Source organism: Melitaea cinxia, chromosome 22 (genome assembly GCF_905220565.1).
Source record: "Melitaea cinxia chromosome 22, ilMelCinx1.1, whole genome shotgun sequence".
Lineage (NCBI taxonomy): Eukaryota > Metazoa > Arthropoda > Insecta > Lepidoptera > Nymphalidae > Melitaea > Melitaea cinxia.
Genome location: NC_059415.1, coordinates 9,779,337 through 9,797,214, shown reverse-complemented (window position 1 = coordinate 9,797,214; position 17,878 = coordinate 9,779,337). Strand labels below are relative to the sequence as shown.

The window sequence follows — 17,878 nt, the reverse complement described above, 5'->3', positions numbered from 1 at the left end:
GTAAACTAGATTGGCCATGCGATGAACCCTTAAATTTTAAGTATAAAATATATAATATAATATAATAATGGATATACTCTCAATGTATGTATTTACTTAGAAAACCACTAAGGTTTCACAACCTGTGCTATCTTAGTCTAATTATACACATTCATTATTTATTAATGATTACAGACAGTGAACGAACTTCTTTTTCGATACTTAAAACATTAACAAAAATACGAAAACCATTTGTATTGTTACAAAAATACACAATAATACAATAAAATACAATTTAAGTAAACTTTTAGTTCAAAATATTTAAGTAATGTTGTTGCACAATATAAGCGGTTGTACGCTCACCATACATATTGTTAGCCCGCTGCGTATGTAGTTGCCTCTCAGTAATCGCCCGTGTGCATACAATATGTTCAATTATACTTTTTAGCGATATATTGAAAAACTGTTTTTAAGTAATATAAAATCTACTTTGGAATGTATTGGTAAAATTTTACAATGCTCAAAGAGTCCTGATTTATTATTATAAAACTGACATTTTATCTTTGAAGACACTTTTGTTTTTAAGATTTTTAATTGAAGATTATATATTTTATCAAGTTAAGTTTTGTATGTGTGGCGGTAACTACTAAGGCCCTATTGTATATATGATTCTCCTAATGCGTGATAAAGCATAATTTTTTAATTTAAATGGGATACAATTTTTAAGTATTTTAATATTTGCAAGAAACTGTATTAGTTTGTCACACACTGTGGCGATTCCAGTTAAACTTATTATCTATAGTAAGTCCAAGATATGTCTGTGATATATATGTCACGTATCATGTATGTTATGTACTTGGTCATGTAAGTGTGTACGTAGTCAAGTGTATTTTACAATGTTAATTTTGAATAAGCTTATAGATTTATAATCATTATTATTAATCACTCTTGCACTTCTGTGCCTCGCGATAACATCAATTCTCGCCACCATGGGTAGACTGGTAGAGATCTCTTCTACAGATCAGTTCGCCCTTGCCAACTTTCTTTGTAAATATGATTTTTACTTGTTTATTTTTTTAAGTGCAATAAAGAATATAAATATTAAAATTTAGACATAATATAGTAAGTTAATAAATTAAGATTCATCAGGCTTGTTACAGGCGTACGTCTGGAGTTCCATTTTCCATGATTTGTTTCCGGTAGTTATTCGTCTTAATAACTTCGTCTATAATTGCACAGACAGAAGCTTATTGGTCTCCCCAGTCAGTCGGTAGTCAGAACTTTGTAGAACCGAAAGTCAATTAAGAAATATTTAATTTTATTATAACCTTTAATAAAAAAAATGTTTACAAGGGCGGTTGTCTGTTCCTCAAGGTGTGTGCTGACCGGTGTCACGTAATGTGTCATTCTTTGTTAATTTGGTGTAGTGGTAATGTGTAGTGTGTGGCTTTATCATTCTCACATCACGTAGGGGTCACCAGTGTAGTGGAGATGTATTAAAGTATCCTTATAGTTTCCACTAACTTTTTATTTTGGGATAAATTAATAAAAAGTAATATGCCTATAGGAAAATATAAATTGTAAACAAAATAAAAGTAAAATATAAATTGGTGACATATACCTAAAAAGTATTTTTTATAAAAGTATAAAAACTAAATGAAGTTTGATGTTAACATAAAATAAAATAAAAATAAAAAGTATTTTAAAATCCGTGTATAGTATCCGAAACGTCGGGAATTTAAAAAACTTAATAAACCGCAATAAAATTCGAAAAAGTTGTTTTATAATAACAAAAAAAAAAGTTTATATATGTACACCACAATGGTACGTAATGCCGTGTGCTAAAGTTCCCTTTATAACTGTGATCTATTTACTCGCCCGCGCTCTAAATTCGGTTACGTAATGACCCTATGGTGCAGTGGTTTTTTTTTCAATTTATTGGCCAATACATAACAAATACATTATAATTTGCAATTTAAGTACCACGAAAACCTCGCGGGTTTATCTGGGTACAGAGAGTTACTCAGTTAATTCCGTTTGTTTTTTTAAAAAATATTTTTTCAAACGTGATTTGTTTTTCGTGGTACAAGAGTAAATACATATACATTTCTCGCAGTTCTCTGGGTAATTCGTTAACATATTCGGGTATTAAGTAGTCGTCAGTTCTCTTTCCATACTTATTGTTAAAGCAACTGGTTGATTTTAACCACATCATTTGTATCTGTTTGCCTCTGATTCAGACCCCCTATACATTATATCTAACTTATTGATAGCACGGGAGTGTAAAACGGCATATCCGTTTTTTATTATATATTATTTATTTATTGATCTTCAGTTAATTAATTTTTATTTTATAATTAGATAAAAATGCAAAGAATCAATCTGCTTGGTCCACGTCACGAAGTCAGGATAATCCTAATGATAAGACAACGTAAACAGATAACTTCCAAAATATTAAACGTATTGATAAGATAAACGTTATTTCTAAATGTAGTTTAATTATGATAGTAATAAAATTGAGTCGTTGGTTTTGTGATTGATTGAAATAAATCAAAATGCCACCGAAAAAGAAAGGGAGTAAGGCGAAGGACGTTAAAGAAACACCAAAAAACGTTAGCAATGAAAAGACATCGAATTTTAGTGTGAGTATAAATAAATTTAACAATTTTAAATTTCAATCAATGATTTATACATTCAAAGAAATATTCTTGGATAAATATAGATGTATTATTTGATGTACAGTAGTGTTTCCTAACAATGTGTAAGGAAACACTAACACGAACACTTGTATTACGATGGGAATGCCGAAGGTTTAACACAAGTTTACTGTTAACCCACACAAATCTTTCGAAACCCATATGTAATATAATAATAAAAAATAATAAAATAAAAATAAAATATATTTATTTGGCCACTATTCAATGTTCACTTAACTGATTGATTGGTGTATAAAAGTAACAAAATATAAGTTTAATGATCTTGGATAAGCCTCTGTGGTCTAGACAGTTAACGTGTTATAACTTACCAAGATCAATTTAATAATCATATTATATACGTGATTAGAGTTGCGTTTAAGCACCCAAGTACAGTCGCCGTTTCGATTCCTGCTCGTGATGACTATTTATATTCAAACGAATATTTTGTTTCTAGTCTCGGTATTTCTCCGTGTGGGTTTTCCCACTATCGGTACCGGTTGTTATCGTAGATACCTGTTAGCGATCGTTATTCTTAGTAGGGATTATATCTGCCAACCCGCAGTCAAGCAGCACGGTAGATTAAGCTTTAACCCTTCGCCTACATGTATAAAGAGGCCTAGGCTCGGCAGTGAGATGTTTCAGGTTTAATACAGACAAATTTATTCAAAATTTCGTTATTTATGGTGTATATTGTTGCATACTTTTACGCAACTGAGGTAGGGCACAGCAGGAATTTCTTGCTCAAAATATGGAGCAGCCCAGTTTTCAACCAGTATTGTGTTTCTGTTGGTGAGTAAGGTGACCAGAGCTCCATTGGGGGGATTGGGTATTGGGTCGGCAACGCGCTTGCGCGACGCGATGCTTCTGGTGTTGCAGGTGTCTATAAGCTACGGTAATCGCTTACCACCAGGTGAGCCGTACGCTTGTTTGCCGATCTAGTGACATAAAAAAAAAACTTACAAAAACTCGAATGTATGACAAGGGCACAGTTTTAAATACAACCCGCATTGCCGCTATTCCATAATCTTAGAGTATTAAATAAATTTGAAACTTTATTTCACGGAACTAAATATACTGACCAGCGAGTCTTAGAAAATTTTGAACTATCGCTTCAGCCTGTAATATCTCTGTTGGGCATAGGCCTCTTTCCCCGTGTAGGAGAAGGATCAGAGATTAATAATCCACCACGCTGTTCCAATGTGTATATGTATATTATTCACTCCTTTTACCTAATATTTTACAATACTTCAAACAAAAAACAAACTCAAACGTCGGCAGCCATAATAGTATAAACTGTAATACAACTGCCTGATATTTTTGTTGATTATTTTTATCTTATTTTGTCTTAACGTATATTGTTAATTTCTGTTCCAGGGTTGTAAAATTGCATCGGCTTTGATAACATTAGCTCTAGCTGTATTGTTCTACAAATTTTATAACACATATTTAATTACACCAGAACTACCGAAGTTTGATTTAGACGTCTGGTGGGGACCATCAAATAATGCGAGTCAGGATAAATCAATTCGACCGTTTAAAATATTGTTTACTGATTCTGTAAGTATTTTGAACTTAGGTAAGAAATAAGTGATTTTAAAATATTTGGGTATACTAACTTCAGCCTATCACAGTCCACTGCTGGATATAGGCCTCCCCAAGTTTCGAAGACGTCAACGGGTAATTAACTAAATATGGCGATTATTAAAGTACCTTTTATAAATAAACAAGTAAAATTATCCTACTATTATCCAATTACAAATGTTTTCAGCTTGGACGAGGGTAGGATTTTCAATAAAAATTATAATGTTGTTTAAGTTGTTCGATAATTTACCTATTTCAAGTCTGAAATAGCGAAAGGTTTACAGGAAAATAATATAACTTTAAAATAATCATGAATCATCCTTGAATTGTCTCAAAAATAAGAAGAATATTTATGTTTACTTTCCCACGAAGAAAAAAACCGATTTCAATTTGTATCGACAAGTACTTAATATAACGTAGGTAGTCGAAAAAATACTCAATAATATAAGCACGACTAGGGATGACTCAAAAAGTATCCGGCGATCACCACACGACAACGACCAACTTTCGATCAGTAAAAGAATAATCAAAATCAATACACTTGTTACAATACATACAAAAGTTTGATGTAACGCACATAAAAAATACAGTCATACTGAGAACTCGCTTCTTATTTTAAGTCTTTTCAAAATGCGTTATTAGTATTTTAAGTCTTTTCAAAATGCGTTATTAGTCACATCATTCACATCACATCACGTCAGCTTATCCCAGTCCACCACTGAACATAGGCCGGCCCAAGTTCACTGCCAAGTATCTCGGTTTTCCGCAATCCTCATCCAACCTCTACCTGTAATCTTACGTTGACTCCCACACTGCTTTTGCCGAGACGCGGTCACCACTCCAGAACACGTCTGCTCCAGCGGCCACCAACAGATAACCTAACTATATTAATAAACTTCGAAAAGTTTTAAAACAATGTTAATCACGTATATCTGTAATTAGGTTTACATCGAGATTGTTAAATATTGTAAACCTCAGGGGCCGTAAACAGTATAAAGCAAACCCAATTATAAGTTTACGTTAATTAGTCGCGAAGTCTAACGAGATTTTGATAATGTTTAGAAATTGCCTTGTCTCAATTCTTAACTTTGATTAAGTTAAATTTTGCGGTACAAAATAGATTGTTTCTCTTTCTTTAACGTTAATGTTATGCTAACACTGTTTGTTGTTTAAGATTTTAACATAAGAAAAAGTATGAATAATACTATAATTCCGTAGAGCCTACATATATGATGAGGAAGGGATTCCTTTTAAAATCAAATCATAATATTTTTTAACGTCACGTGATAAATTTGCTACCTTTATCTCGGATGTTTTAGTTACGCAAATTCGAATTTAAGCTTTATCAATGTCGAAAACCTAAACTAATTATTTACTCTAATAATTTCCAAAAGTAAAAATAAAAATCTATGGAAGTCTTACTATGACAATAATTATTTCAGCCAATCCATTTAGTTTTTTTTTTTTTTTTTTTTTTAATATCTCTAGGTCGGCAAACAAGCGTACGGCTCACCTGATGGTAAGAGATTACCGTAGCTTATAGACGTCTGCAACACCAGAAGTATCGCAAGCGCGTTGCAGAACCAATCCCCAATCCCCCCAGGAGGTCTGGTCACCTTACTCACCAACAGGAACACAATACTGCTTGAAAACAGTATTATTTAGCTGTGCTCTTCTGTAAGGTCGAGGTACTACCCCAGTCGGGCTGCTCCATATTTTGAGCAGGAAATTTCTGCTGTGCCCTACCTCAGTTAAATAAAAAGATCACACTACAGATGTTAAATATCTACAGCCAAAAAAAAACACAAAACGTAATAATGAAGTTATATAATCGTAAAGAAATAAATAAGTACAGCATGTGAATCGATCGACGGTCGAACAAAGAATGCCTCTGAAGTCGTGCGCTTCCTTTTGTAAAGTTATATGTATGTATGTGTTTACCATATACGCTGAAATCAATGACTATACCGGTGATTGCAAATGTAAACATATATGTGTTTACAGTAATTAAATCTACTCGTCATCGTACACAAAGTTAGAGCCTAACAGCTGTATCAAACTACGTTCATCAAACTTTTGGAGAAGGTTCCATTTTTCGTTAGTAATATATGTGACAAATTAAATTATTGCCACACGATGTTGGTTTGTATGTAATTTTTTTAATTTATAATAAGTAATTTGGATTTGTATCTATAAAATCCGAGCGCCTAAGCCTCCTTCGCTATCAAACTGAGTTGAGAGTTTGGCAAATTTGTAAAGAACGGTACCAAATTTGTAACTTTTTTTAAGAATAAAATAAATCATGTATTTTATCAGATGCAAGAAAACTTACGGAGAAAATTTGAAGCTGAACGTAGGGCGACGGCGACCAAAAGTCTGGAGGAAACGTCACGCTTTGGTATGAATAGTGACGTGGTCGGGCAGCTCTTTGCACATTGGCGGTTCAAGTACAAGTACGGAAGACGCGCCAGTGAGTTAAACAAGCTTAACCATTACAAAACGAATGTACAAGGGATGGACATACATTTCATTAGAGTGAAACCAGAGAACACGAAAAATGTTAAGGTGAGTAGTCACTATCCTCTAAATAGTATAAGAAATTACTTCAAAGGCCAGTGCCATATATATTCTTTGTTGCACTTTAAAATCAGAATTATACATTATGTTTATAAAAATGTTGACGAGAGTGAACTTATCTCTATGATCTCTACCAGTCTACCCATGGTGGTGAGAAAACGTTGTTACCGCGGGACACAGTTGTGCAAGAGTGTACAGCAACGAAAGATTAATAATAATAATAAGGCTATAATATATACACCATAACAAAAGTGTTACAGCTTGATAACTTTCTCGAACTAAGATAATTAATGTTGAAGATGGAGTTAGTAAACTTGCTTTCGGATATTCGTTATAATATCTAATTCCGATGAGTCTAACGAGACACTAAAGATCATTTTATTAAATACTAGCTTCTGCGCGCGACTTCATCCGCGTGGAACTTTTAAAGGGGAACAATTCTGTTATACATGATTTTTACGAAAGTTTAAAAGTTTACGCGGCGGAAGCTCTCAAAAGGAAATAAACCCCGATTTTGATACATTCTTCATTTTTTGCTCCGCTCCTAATTGTTTCAGCGTAATGATATTATAGCCTATAGGCCTTCTTCGGTAAATGGGGTATCTAACTTAGCGCGTTCAAACAAACAAACTCTTCAGCTCCATAATATTAGTATAGATTATTATTAAACAACACTGTGCTTAGCACGGAGTACATCAATAAGTTTGTAATGTATCTAAGTACCTGATGTTTTGGATTTGTTTTTTGTGATGTTCACAGTCACGGTCCAAGAATCTAGAAGGCCGTTGTTTTATTGCAGAGCTAAGTACGCTTGGTGAACTTTTTTCTTAGAGCGAAGGTCGATAAATTAGCATAAGACGTGACTTTCTTAATATTGGATTTGTTGATGTGTCAGTGTTTCAGCCCGTAATATTCCACTGCTGGGCATAGACCTCTTTTCTCATGTAGGAGAAGGATCAGAGCTTAATCCACCACGCTGCTCCAATGCGTCTTGTTAAATATATTCCCTACTATGAGCAACGATCGCTATCAGATGTGCATGATAACAACCGGGATCAACGGCTTAACGTGCTCTCCGAGACACGGTGGGAAGACCCACATAGACGGCACAAATACCCAGACCGCGGCAAACATCTGTATGGTCAATACAAATGTTTATCATGTGCGGGAATCGAACCCGCAACCGCCAGCGCAACATCCACAAACGAGTGCTGTGGCCGTTCCGCAAACGCGTCGTCAACATCGAGTTTCAATTCTCTTCTTAACACCTAGAACTTGTAACATAAAATAAAATAAATCTTACAAAGATGAGATTTAAAATAGACTTAGGTAGGAGTAGACCGAGCCTTGTCGGCTTTGGTATCTTTGAAACGCTACGTCGAACATAAGCGGCTAAAGTGTTTAAGAAGCTTTACAAACGCGAAATGAGGTGATGTTTGTTGACATACGTTTAAGCGTCTATAGACATACTTTTTGCTTTCTCACTTGGTTGACCATAGACGCCAAAGATTAATTTAAAAGTCAAAATACATGTCATTTACACTTATTATAAAGTGAAAAGGTTTTGTTGGTTTGTAAAGTGTCCTTCAAAAATACTGGATCGATTTTAAAATTTCGTTCACCAGGAGAATGTTACGCTTTCATTGAGTGACACGGGTTATTATTTGACGCGAAAATGCAACAGAAAAAATCGTGTAATGAGTCGATTTCATGAATCGAATTAAATTGACACTTTTTTTTCGCTTTTAGAAAAACCTTGTTTTACTAGTATTGGGCAGCCAGTATAATGTTTTCAATTGCAGATTTTTGTGTGAAATATCTACAATTATGCATGGTATTTGCTTTAAAGTTCCAGATATTCAAGATTGGGATAACACAAATGAGTGAGCAGATGAGTCGAATGAAAATCCTCCTAATAAACACGATATAACAGCTTGCGTTTTCGCTTCAAGCAGATGCTAGTACTAATAAAAATGAATTTTTCTTTGTTCAGGTCTTACCAATACTTCTCTTGCATGGATGGCCCAGTTCCGTGAGAGATTTCTACGACATGATACCGTTACTGACTACGCCTAGACCAAACTACGATTTTGTTTTTGAGGTAATAGCACCAAGTCTACCGGGATTTACATATTCACAAGTAAGTAATTATTAAGCCCGTTTGATTATTTGCACGTTTGGGATGGTATTCAATTAAAATCGTAATTAAATGGGTCAACAAACAGACAAATAAGCAGTTCGCAAATGTGTCGTAATATTTTCGCGTTCTGTTATGTGAATACCTACAGCTTAAAATCGTATAACTGTATGCAATCGATAAGTTAATAATTCAATATGCAATTTTATTTCAATAAAAGCTTATATTTAATTTGGTGCAATATTTATGATGTATTAGATTAAAGTAACTCTCATCTTTTTATGATGAGATTTTATGAGAGGATTAATTTATGGCTGAATAACGATTAAAAGTATTTGCTAATACACTTTTTTCTGATGTACGCTGAATTATATGCGCAATTCAATTTTTTTTTTTTTGTAGTGGTTATATAAAGCAAAAATTTCATGTCTATTTTTTCCTAAATAATCTTCACTTTCTTACATAAAAAGAAGGTAACATCCCTGATATGTCTTAAGATCTGAAATTTAAAAAAAAACGTACTTGTCTGCTGTGTTGAATAGAAACAAACTGCCCCACTGATTCACAAGACCTTTTGTTCTAGTATGAAGGTTTTACTACACACGTGATTAAAATATAAAACGTACATTAAAAAAAAAACAAGTATTTTAACCGACTTCAAAAAAGAGGAGGTTCTCAATTTGACTGTATGTTTTTTCTTATGTATATGTACCTCATAACTTTTAACTGGGTGTCCCGATTTTGATGATTATTTTTTTATTAAAAGCTGGTGCTTACTTACCACTTAGTCCCATTTTGAGCATTCAGTCCCGTGACCATAGTTACTGTAAAGTATCCGAAACGTCGTGCATCTAAAAAACTTAATAAACCGCGATAAAATCCGAAAAAAAGTTGTTTCATTGTAATGAGTGAAATTCGAGTAATTTTCGAGTTGTTCATAATAATGCATACTCATTAGAGCTCGCTGAAATTAAAATGGAACAACACTATACAACCACCAAATTTCCAATAACAAAAATACGGTTAAAAAGTGAAAACTAGCACCTAATGCACATATTGGTAAATAGTTCCCCAGCGGAGACAAACATAGCAAGTAAACAGAATAATGTCATGTCTGAATGTACATGTGTTAGTCACTTAGTACTTTGAGTTCTAATTCTTCTAGCAGTTATAATTACAGCTTGTTACTCTTACAATACAATTGTATCATATTTGCCAACTGGCACAAATAGTAGCGTTCCTGCATACTGCTCTATGGCTTTGCATTCAATAACAACCCTAAGTATGTATTAAATATATATTTATATACTTATTATATTTACTGTATTGTATACATTTTACTAGGAACATTACATTGGCTATTACCCAAAACAAAAATATTAAGTTCACCTTAACCATACTTTATGAACGAGCACCCGTGTTTGTATATTAAATATAGTATGCTTCAGCCTGTAATATTCCACTGCTGGGCATGGACCTCTTTCCCCATGTAGGAAAAGAATCAGAGCTTGATCCACCACGCTGCTTATATATAACTTATATATACCTGCATATATATACCTATTTGTAATTTCTTATACATGATTTGCTTGTAGTCAACAGTGTGGCCAACATGGCATAACGCTAGTTCAGACTTTCACATAGTCTAACTTATTCATTATCATCAAATTACACATGAAACGCTTCAGAATCCGGCAATTAGAGATTATTAGATAGCATCGTACTAATAGACATATTTGTAATATTGCTTGAATTATCGTACTACGTGCAGATTGGTATTCGTAAAGCCGTGTGTAGACTGTAAGCTCTTAAGCACAAGACAGCCATTACGGTGCAAAAATTTTAATCTTTAAATGCCTTTTCTCCCTCAGAATTTGTTACCTCAATCAATAAGGTAACTAATTTATATTAAAAATATAGTAAAAATAAACATATCAAAAAGAGAGAAAACGTACTGTAGTATAAATGTAGGTTTTTTCACCTTGAAATCTATGGTGAAATTGGTTATATTCGAATTTCTAATTATCTAATTCCGAAAGTGTGATGGTTCCCATATCCTATATAAAAATAAAACAATATAAAAAAGTTTAACTTACACTCGTAGCTATCTACTCCTTAGGTAGGCAACTTAATGCTTGTGTTTTAGGTAGGTCTTTTTACGATAAAATACGCAATAATAAAGTTTCCTATTTTTATGCAATTATATAATTATATTTGCCGCGTTGACGCAACGGTTACAGCCATGGATTGTACCTGTTGCGCTGGCGGTTGCGGGTTCGATCCCCGCACATGACAAACATTTGTATTGGCCATACAGGTGTTTGCCGTGGTCTGGGTGTTTGTGCAGTCCTTGTGGGTTTCCCCACCGTGCCTCGGAGAGCACGTTAAGCCGTCGGTCCCGGTTGTTATCATGTACACCTGATAGCGATCGTTACTCATAGTAGGGAATATATCCGCCAACCCGCATTGGAGCAGCGTGGTGGATTAAGCTCTTATCCTGCTCCTACACGGGGAAAGAGGCCTATGCTCAGTAGTGGGATATTACAGGCTGAAGTGATATAATTATATTTAAAGTGACTGTGGAGTTTCTTGTTGATGTTTCTGTACAGGATTTACATTTCGAATCGGTGACAGCTTCACTTTTAATTATACTTATTGAATTAAAACAAATATGTTTAAATGACGATTTAAAAGTTCTGTTAAAGCCTACTTGATTAAAGTAATTTTGATTTTGTTTTTATGCAATGTGATAATGTGAATCATACCGTCGCATTTATCAACGTATCAATCTGTACATAGCTTTACGTGTTATTGTAATTATATTCAAGTTAAATTATGCGTAATTGTTGCATTTGCATGTTATGTTTTCAGTTGCATAAAGGCTATCCATATAATTGATTAATGATCAAATAAAACTTTTGTATTTATGTTATTTTTATAGAATTTACTGTTTAAATAAAATTGTGGATTATAACGATAAATGTTACCGCTAAAATCTGAAATTGCGAATTTATTTTGACTACGATTTAGTCATTTAAAGTAATTAATATGTTTATTTCAAATTTAATCATTTTCAGGGTTCACGTAAACCTGGATTAACTACATACCAAATGGCGATAATATTAAGAAATTTAATGGAGAGAATTGGTCACAAGCAGTTTTATGTTCATGGAGGTGACGTTGGCCACATTGTTGGGTCACATATGGCCACACTCTTCCGAGATCAAGTCCTTGGTTTCCATTCAACTACTCCTATCAATTTGTCAAAATTGGCACATCTAACATTAATGTTGGGTTCTATTTGTCCAAAATGCGTTGCCAATGATTTAGCGGATAAAATATATCCCTATTCCGATAAACTGAAGTTTTATTTAGAGGAATCAGGGTATTTACATTTACAGAGCACTAAACCGGACACGTTGGGTAAATATTTAGTTTTGTTTAGCACTGTAGTTGTTTTATTTTGTTGAATAATATTACCCCAATGATTATCATTTACTTAAATTTAACGAAGTAAAACAAATATATGCTTTTGATTCATTTACAATCCCTTAATTGGACTAAAGAGTTAAGAACTTCAACTTGTACATACACAATATACACAAACGCTCAAACGCGAGCTCGCACACACATACATATTAAAATTAATAGGACATTATCATAATATTCACTAGACAATGGTTTACAGATAGTTGTCCAAAAGCAGAATTTAGTACATAGCCATCATCACCATCATCACTGCAGCCTAATGTAGTCCACTGCTGGACATAGTCCTCCACAAGTTCGCGCCAAAAATGGAGTGAACTCATGTGTTTTGCCCATAGTCACCACGCTGGGCAGGCGGGTTGGTGACCGCAGGGCTGGCTTTGTCGCACCGAAGACGCTGCTGCCCGTCTCCAGTCTGTGTATTTCAAACCCAGCAGTTGGATGGTTATCCCGCCACCTGTCGGCTTTTTAAGTTCCAAAGCGGTAGTGGAACTGTGTTATCCCTTAATCGCCTCTTACGACACCTACGGGAAGAGAGGTGGTAGCTATATTCTTAATGCCGTAACCACACAGCAACAACGCAAACAACGCAAAGTAGTACATAGTAAAAAATGTTTTCAGGCATAGTTCTTCAAGACTCTCCATTAGGACTTGCAGTGTATATAATCGAGAAATATCTGCTTTTTACTAATCCTGCCAACAAATATGCACAGGACGGTGGTCTTAACTCTTTCAATCAGACTGATTTGCTGGACAATGTTCTGATGTATTGGAACACTGGTAGTATAACATCGTCACTGAGATTGTTTAAAGAGTTTGTCAATAACTATGAAATGGAAGAGACTCTTTCAAGGTTTGTAATAGAAAGCATATATGTATATATTTATTTAAATTTTTTATGAAAGTTGCGTGAAACTAATGAATGTTCTAATTGAATTCTGATGTGTCGAAGATTTTTTTTATCAATGATTAATCACTCGAATAAATAGAAAACAATTTTTTATTTATATTAGGTAAAAATAGTTACGATTGTTGCAGCCGCAGATGCCAAAAAAAAGCAATTTACTTATAATAATTTATTAATTTAAATTACAATTAAACTTATAACTAAAGAGAGGTGATTCCCTACTGATGTTAAGTAAAAGAATGATTTAATAAAACGAAGTTGAAGAAAGGTTTCCACGGTGTGGCCGTCGCTGCGGTGGTCTCTGCGGTGGTCGCTTTCCGTTGCTTGCCATCTTCGTCCGAAATGATGTTGAAATCTTGCACGTGTGCCGTATAGAGAAAATAAGGCTGTGGGCACACCTGGGTTTCTTATATTCAAATATATTGTTTAATTATCTTCGTATGAAGTTAAGTCGGAGGCACACTGATACCGTGGGATTAGGCTAGTATAACACCTCCCCCCGTAGAACAGCGACTGTTGAAGACTGATGTCGTAAACTGCGCTGGAAGATTATCAGGATCCACCCTTCTGGTACCTGGGACAGTGTAGACAGCTTGCATTTCCGGATTCTATTCTTCATTTTCTTTCGTTGTTTTAACGGGTGGTCTGGTACAACGCTTCCAATAGCATACGCTTAGAAGGGCGCATATATTTAATAGTATGGTTACATATACTATAGTTTTCTTCGGTTTTTAACTTTATAGGTTGCTGCATAGAGATTCTAGTATTAATTTCTTGAAGGTTTTTTAAGCTTATTGAGTTAAGGGTGAGTGCAGGATGTAAGCTTTGATCGGCAGTGGTGTAATTAGGCATATTCATTAATTTCAGCGCCTGTCCTTTTAAGCGATCCTTGGAATTAGAAATAGTGAATTGTGGTGTCTCCATATAATATTGCTTAGGGATTATGACGAGATAGCTGCCGTGAAGAGTTTCATAGGAGTGTCGCTCGCAGAACAAGTGGACCTTTGTTGATTCAGGAAAACTAACTGTGTAATGCTTTTCATCCAATTCTTCATATGCTGCGTGGCTCAAAGTGACAGTCCTCTGATTGATTAAGAGGGTTCGGCTTTTCTATACATAAATGCCACTTGCTGGCCTTCGGGCATTCAGCCTCTATGTACCTGAATTCTTTCTTATGGATAGCTAGGAATGGATAGGTGGGTGATAGGACCTGATGGTATTTATTGGGAACCATAGATAACTTATATAAATTATAGATATAAAATATAACTATTGGGAATTTAAAAACTAAAACTATCTCATTACCTACATAAAACGATCCTACCTATTTCTGTCATAGTATTCTCTTATTTCTAAATTAAATATATAAATTATATGTTCGCTGCCGTATAATAATGACAGCTTATCTATAATAGAGCGCAAGGTGGTTTGATCTAAATCCGAATGATGTAAAGTAGAAGTTTTAACAAACGCTAGAATATTCTGTAATTTAATTATCACCTGTGAAATATAATTTACATCGTCACTCAATATCAGTAGTGTTTGAGTAAGATGAGCATATTTCATTTTGAATTTAACCTTATGTTACTTAACCTACTATTCCTAATTTTTCGCAGATAATTTTTTTTTGAATTTATAAATTAACACAAAGCTATATAAATTATAATTATAAATATGTATAATAAGCCTAAAATTCACATATAAAAATTATGTGATATAATTTTTATGGATTGCCTAAATATATTTGAATTTAATTTAACACACAGATATATAATTATGTAAAATATTATGTATAATACGACTAAAATTCAGACATAAAAATTATGCGATATAATTTTTATGGATTATTTAATTATAATAAAAGACTTATAGGATAGGTTTGGGTAAGGAACTTGAAAGATTCAAGGTACCTACCTTTGCATTTTTCTTAGCCGAATCGATTTCTTGATTCTCTTTGGCTGCAACTTCTGTAGATTCTTCATATAGTACTCGATCGTAGTTCGAAAACCACACGGGTGGCACGCGTCGTGATGATTTTTGATCCCGAATCTCGCGAACCGGCCCGCGAGTACTATCCTACCGACTGCGCCAGTTACGATTGTTGCAGCCGCAGATGCCAAAAAAAAGCAATTTACTTATAATAATTTATTAATTTAAATTACAATTAAACTTATAACTAAAGAGAGGTGATTCCCTACTGATGTTAAGTAAAAGAATGATTTAATAAAACGAAGTTGAAGAAAGGTTTCCACGGTGTGGCCGTCGCTGCGGTGGTCTCTGCGGTGGTCGCTTTCCGTTGCTTGCCATCTTCGTCCGAAATGATGTTGAAATCTTGCACGTGTGCCGTATAGAGAAAATAAGGCTGTGGGCACACCTGGGTTTCTTATATTCAAATATATTGTTTAATTATCTTCGTATGAAGTTAAGTCGGAGGCACACTGATACCGTGGGATTAGGCTAGTATAACAAAATTATAAACAACGTAATTTTTTATTTATTTATTTACTATTCCTTTGTTTATTTTTTATTTATTTATTAAAAAATTGTGTTTTCTTTATTTTTTTTGTTACTATCAGTAGTACTAAAATTATTTATATATAGAGATATACGAGATATTTACTATGTTTTTTATTTTCATTTTGTGACTCCCGAGGTAAATTCTGTTTTAAATAATTTTATTAATAAAAATAACCATTTTATTTTAAAATACTACAACTTCAAAATACCATTATTATATTTCGACAGACGACAGCTGTGTTGTAGTGGTGTGTATGCCATGTAGGTGACTATATACCGGCAGTTGCGGGTTCGATTCCCACTCGGGGTAGATGTTTGTATTTATACGAATATCTGTCTGTTCTGTCCGTCCTGAGTGTCTGTTCTTGTGGTTCTTCCCATTGTGTCTCGAAGAGCACGTTAAGCTATTGGTCCTGTTTGTTATCATAAAAACCTGATAACAATCGATACTACGTGGATTAAGGCTCCGATACTTCTCCAACTTAGAGAAAATGGGTATGTTACAGGAATTGTTAAAAAAATTAATATTTTAATATTTTTTTCTAGAATACCAACATCTGTAGCAACTTGGGGCCTCAGAACGAAGAACGATATAATCCAACAGCCTGATTTCATCTTGCGCTGGAAGTACCCTAATTTAATTGGTACCACCAATTTAGATGACGGTGGTCACTTTGCTGCCTTCGAAAAACCTGCAGAAGTTTCTGATGATATATTTAAGGCTGTTAAAAGTTTTTTAGTTAAAATTAAGTAATAAAGTAATTTCGCTCTTTTAATTAATTTGTATAAAATGAATTTTTAACTTCCAATTTACTCATTTAGAGTAACCACGTCTTTAAGCGAATGTGAAAAAAAGTTAGACTTCAAAATGAAATAAGGGTTTAAAAATCGTATGTATAACCTATAGGTTAGTGTGGAGCTCTGTCATTTTTAGAGTTAAAAGTATGAAACTTTATTCTTATGATTATGAATATGAAATATGTAATTCGGAATTTTAGGAAATTCCATATCTAAAAGGGTAATATGGGTTGAATTTGTTTCTGAAAGACCGTCGCTTTAAACTTTATTTTTAGAATAAAAACAACTTATAATAACTGTTCCGTAAAACAAAACGTATTCAAATCCAAAGAGAGTAGAAACTTCTTCTTCTTCAAGGTTAATGGCTTTCAATAGTGCCAAATGAGCACAGATGATTTCGCCAATGTCGCGTAGAATGGAGAACACAAGTAAAAACTTGCTATTCATAAATCAATAGAGACATGAAACGACAATTTAGTCCCAAACATTAAACTGCACCGCAAAACGTAACGAGGAAATAGATACAAAACGATAAATTTATACGACGAAAGAATCGATGCGACAAAATTCAGTTAGTCTACCGCTACTGACGATTTATGGTATAATTTTTATCCGGTTATTTAAAGGATCCGGTTATATTATCGGGGATATATTTAAGATACAATTATTTTATTTTATCTAAGAATTTATGCATATCTCAAATATGTAATAATTGTTTTTTTTTTTTTTTTGACTATCGTTTTCATCATAATTTACGCTCCGAATCGAGGATAAATTCATATTAACTATAATTTATCTTTAAGGTTCTCAAGGCGACTGTTTTTATTTGTGTTACCTTATAACTTTTTACTAATTAGATGATTATAGATGATTTGCTAGTGCTTGTCATAAAGTCCTTCTTAAATTTTATCGAAATCTGACGAGCACTTATTGAGTCATTTCTAAATAACTCGTGTATTTACTTGACTATTTTTTAATTTACTTACGTTGTAATACTTGTTGGTGTGATTGACGCCGATTTTTTTTTTCGTTTACAAGCAAACAGTTATTATTACTCTTAGTTATACACGCAGCAAACGCTCTATCAATATTTCCATAATGCGGTTTAAATTATTGCTGTCAATTTTATTTACTTTTAAATCTTTACAATTTTCTTTCAATCAATGATCAATCTTCCAGGAAATCACCATTTAAATATTG

At 33.7% G+C, this 17,878-nt stretch overlaps 1 protein-coding gene across 1 annotated transcript; it reads left to right on the top strand.

Moving 5' to 3' along the window:
• The first annotated feature begins 2,534 nt into the window (after positions 1-2,534).
• LOC123664609 (juvenile hormone epoxide hydrolase-like) lies at positions 2,535-16,656 on the top strand. The gene is made up of 7 exons (XM_045599127.1): positions 2,535-2,621; positions 4,050-4,232; positions 6,573-6,821; positions 8,827-8,973; positions 12,048-12,393; positions 13,078-13,309; positions 16,427-16,656. Exons 1-7 carry the CDS (start codon positions 2,535-2,537, stop codon positions 16,632-16,634), a joined length of 1,452 nt encoding a protein of 483 aa, XP_045455083.1. The 3' UTR covers positions 16,635-16,656.
• The last annotated feature ends 1,222 nt before the right edge of the window (positions 16,657-17,878 follow it).